The sequence below is a fragment of the Callospermophilus lateralis genome, chromosome 18 (assembly GCF_048772815.1).
Source record: "Callospermophilus lateralis isolate mCalLat2 chromosome 18, mCalLat2.hap1, whole genome shotgun sequence".
Taxonomy (NCBI): Eukaryota; Metazoa; Chordata; class Mammalia; order Rodentia; family Sciuridae; genus Callospermophilus; species Callospermophilus lateralis.
The window spans coordinates 66,251,935-66,256,388 of record NC_135322.1 but is presented as its reverse complement, the minus strand read 5'-3'; the positions used below and the strand labels follow the sequence as shown (position 1 = coordinate 66,256,388).

The 4,454-nt window shown below is 33.8% G+C and overlaps 1 protein-coding gene across 1 annotated transcript; it reads left to right on the top strand.

The window, feature by feature from the left end:
- Positions 1 to 791: 791 nt before the first annotated feature.
- LOC143383812 (uncharacterized) lies at positions 792 to 3,745 on the top strand. The gene has a single exon (XM_076838752.1). The coding sequence runs from the start codon at positions 842 to 844 to the stop codon at positions 2,264 to 2,266; it is 1,425 nt and encodes a 474-aa protein (XP_076694867.1). The 5' UTR covers positions 792 to 841; the 3' UTR covers positions 2,267 to 3,745.
- The last annotated feature ends 709 nt before the right edge of the window (positions 3,746 to 4,454 follow it).

The window sequence follows — 4,454 nt, the reverse complement described above, 5'->3', positions numbered from 1 at the left end:
TATTTGTTATTGTTTTTTACATTCTTTATCCATTTGGGTTTATTTTTTTGTTTAATATGGAATAATAATCTCAATTTTTTTCCAGATGTCTTAACAATTTGTTCCAGTCGCACTAATTAAAAAGTCCATATTTTTCCCAATGAATTGATAGCGATTTTATTCCATAGTAATGCCACATTTGAGTCAAGTCTATTTCTGTAATTTCTTTCATTCCATATTTTTTGGTCTATTTGTGGGCAGCAGTATATTGTTTTAATTTGAGAGAGCTTATACAAAATTTAATGTTTGATGGGGTTATTGCTTATCACTGCTAGATAAAAAAAGAAATTTTCTGATTATTTTTGCATGTCTGTTTTTCCACATTAAGGATAGTATTTACTGTCTACTCTGATTTATAAAGAAAATTTAATACCATTCTTTTACAATGTGTTAATATTATTAATATAACTTCAGGAGAACTGACTTTGTCATAATTATGACTTAGATTTTAAAGCTTGAAATCAAGTGGTTTAAATTTAATTCGATATGAAGAAGTAATTTAAGTCATTATTTTATTTAGAAGAGTTTTCTCTGAATAACTATTAGAATTAAAGATAAATTGGCTGTTCCCTTTGTGTCTGAAGCCCGCCATTTTTTCAAACTTTTTGTAGGCTTTCTGTCCTGGATCTGGAGCCCAGGTTTCTATGCAATGCAGAATCTGAAAACAAACCACAGGGAGAATGCTGAGAACCCTGAAAGCCAGGAAATGGTACTGTTAACATTCAAGGATATAGCCATTGATTTTACTCAAGAGGAGTGGGAATGCCTTCAGCCTGCTCAGAAAAACTTATATAAAGATGTGATGTTAGAGAACTATAGAAACTTTGCCTTCCTTGCCCTGACTCCTCAAGATACCCAAGAATATTCACCAGAAAAGGGCATAAAACATATATTTCACAAAGTGATAAGTGGAAAATATACAAGTTGTAATATTTACTATTCACAACAAAAGAAAATATGGAAAACTACAAGTGAGAGTGAACAACAGAAGTCATATAAAAATTCAGACCTTGTTTACCACCAGAGAATTTATACTGGAGAGAAGCCTTACAAATGTAAAGAATGTGGAAAAGCTTACAGTCGAAAAGAAGGCCTTACTTACCACAGCAGAACTCACACAGGAGAGAAGCCCTACAAATGTAAAGAATGTGGAAAAGCTTACAGTCGAAAAGAAGGCCTTACTTACCACAGCAGAACTCACACGGGAGAGAAGCCCTACAAATGTAAAGAATGTGGGAAAGCTTACATTCAAAAAGAAGGCCTTACTTACCACAGCAGAACTCACACGGGAGAGAAGCCCTACAAATGTAAAGAATGTGGAAAAGCTTACAGTCGAAAAGAAGGCCTTACTTACCACAGCAGAACTCACACGGGAGAGAAGCCCTACAAATGTAAAGAATGTGGGAAAGCTTACATTCAAAAAGAAGGCCTTACTTACCACAGCAGAACTCACACGGGAGAGAAGCCCTACAAATGTAATGAATGTGGAAAAGCTTACAGTCAAAAAGAAGGTCTTACTTACCACAGAAGAACTCACACGGGAGAGAAGCCCTACAAATGTAAAGAATGTGGGAAAGCTTACATTCAAAAAGAAGGCCTTACTTACCACAGCAGAACTCATACTGGAGAGAAGCCCTACGAATGTAAAGAATGTGGAAAAGCTTTCAGTCAAAAAGAAGGCCTTACTTGCCACAGCATAACTCATACTGGGGAGAAGCCCTACAAATGTAAAGAATGTGGAAAAGCTTTCAGTCGAAAATCAAACCTTACTCGCCACAGCATAACTCATACTGGAGAGAAGCCCTACAAATGTAAAGAATGTGGCAAAGCTTTCAGTCAAAAATCAAACCTTAATCACCACAGCAGAACACACACTGGAGAGAAGCCCTACAAATGTAATGAATGTGGCAAAGCTTTTAGTCAAAAACTAGACCTTTTTAGGCACAGCAGAATGCACACTGGAGAGAAGCCCTACAAATGTAAAGAATGTGGCAAAGCTTTTAGTCAAAAATCATGCCTTATGTGCCACAACAGAATGCACACTGGAGAGAAGCCCTACAATTGTAAAGAATGTGGCAAAGCTTTCTATCAAAAATCACACCTTATTCGCCACAGCAGAACACACACTGGAGAGAAGCCCTACAAATGTAAAGAATGTGACAAAGCTTTTAGTCGAAAACTATACCTTATTAGGCACAGCAGAATGCACACTGGCGAGAAGTCCTAGAAATGTAAAGAATGTGACAAAACATAGTCAAAACTCATACCTTATTTGAGAACTCACACTGGAGAGAAGCCCTACAAATGTAAAGAATGTGGCAAAGCTTTTAATTGAAAACTATACCTTATTAGGCACAGCAGAATGCACACTGGCGAGAAGTCCTAGAAATGTAAAGAATGTGACAAAACATTTAGTCAAAACTCATACCTTATTTGAGAACTCACACTGGAGAGAAGCCCTACAAATGTAAAGAATGTGGCAAAGCTTTTAGTCGAAAACTATACCTTATTAGGCACAGCAGAATGCACACTGGCGAGAAGTCTTAGAAATGTAAAGAATGTGACAAAACATTTAGTCAAAACTCATACCTTATTTGAGAACTCACACTGGAGAGAAGCCCTACAAATGTAAAGAATGTGGCAAAGCTTTCAGTCAAAAATAGACCTTATTCACCACAGCAGAACTCACACGGGAGAGAAGCCCTACAAATGTAAAGATGGTGGCAAAGCTTTCAGTCAAAAAATAGATGTTATTTTCCACAGCAGAATTCACACTGCAGAGAAGCCCTACAATTTAAAGAATGTGGCAAAGCTTTCAGTTGAAAAATCACACCTTGTTTGCCACAGAAGAACTCACACTGGAGAGAAGCCTCACAAATGCAAAGTATGTGATGAAGTTTTTACTCAGATATCAACCCTTATTGCCACAACAGAATTCACATTGGAGAAAAGCCCTACAAATGTAAGGAATGTGGCAAAGCTTTTAGCCATTAAACAGGCCTTATTCACCACAGCAGAACTCACACTGGAGAATAGCCCTACAAATATGAATAAGTGGAAAAACTTTTAATAAAAAATAAAACTTTATTCACCACAGCAGAAGACACCCTGGTGAATGTGAAATGTAGATAAAGTGATAATACTTTTAAAGAAAAACTAAACCTCATTAACAACAGAATTTATACAGAAAAGAACCCCTAAAATGAAAACAATGTAGCAAAGCTTTTAATAAGAAATCAATTCTTTTTCACCACTAAGATATTTATTCTGGAAAGAAGACATAAATGTAGAGAATGTATAAACATTTTAAATTATATATCATACATTACTAGACATCAGAGAAAACACACTGGAGAGAAGCTTTACAAATGAGACCATCGTACCATTCCTCTAAGAAAGAGTCAACATTTAATCCTCACCACAATAACCATAGAAGAGACAAAGTTTTGAAATGTGAAAATTGACAGTGTGACAATGCCTCCAAAATTTATTCACCAATACTCAGCACCTGTGGATACATACTGGTTAGAGAGAATACAAATTTAATACATTTCTTAACCACATTTTTCTTAAACACTACTGATTTTTGGAGAATTCATTGTACCCAGAAACCCTAAATAGTTAAATAATATTTTGAAAACTTATTCAAATTTTAAATTCATTGAACATCTGAAAACTCAACATTGAACAGATTTTGTCCAAAATGTATGCCTTATATAAAAATGAAACATTTATATAATAAACACTTTGTCAAATGTGAAAAAAATAAATTGAAGTACAGATGGGAAGATAAGTCTAGTGCTATTCTCTTTCTTTACTTTCTTAAAATCATAGAATTTTTGGCCTAGAATTATGCTGTTAATAAAAATCATTGCCAAGATTTATGCATAATAACGATTCTCCTTTTAAAAAAAACATGTAAGTTAGAGTTTATGCTACTTGAATCTTAGAAATTCATAACTTATAACATGACATGAATTTTTTCATTAAAAATGTTTTCTCTCAATTTTATTATCCACATTAGTAGGATTTCTTCTCAGTAAAATAATAACAACTTCAATAAAAATGATGGCTTTAACAAAAGTCGATAAGAAAGAAATTCTGTCACTTATATTCAAAAATTACTAACTTCCTATGTTCGTATTCAGGTAAAGCATTTTGTTAATTAGCAGAATCCAAAAACTGAGAGTTGAGGAAGTTTTAATAGAATATGTTTTAAGAGGAAAAAATGTCAAGGATGAGGATATAAACATCTACCTACAATATATTGATAGTATATATTTATAGTATATTTAAAGTATAGATGTAATATGCATAATATGCAAATATATGCTTATGTATATGTGTATATATATTTTATACATATATATGTATATATTTAAATCAAGGCACTGACAGCAATCACACAAAATTGA

What these genes read in the sequence shown, in the direction of transcription:
- LOC143383812 (XM_076838752.1), top strand. Translation starts at nt 842, where the DNA reads ATGTTAGAGAACTATAGAAACTTTGCCTTCCTTGCCCTGACTCCTCAA.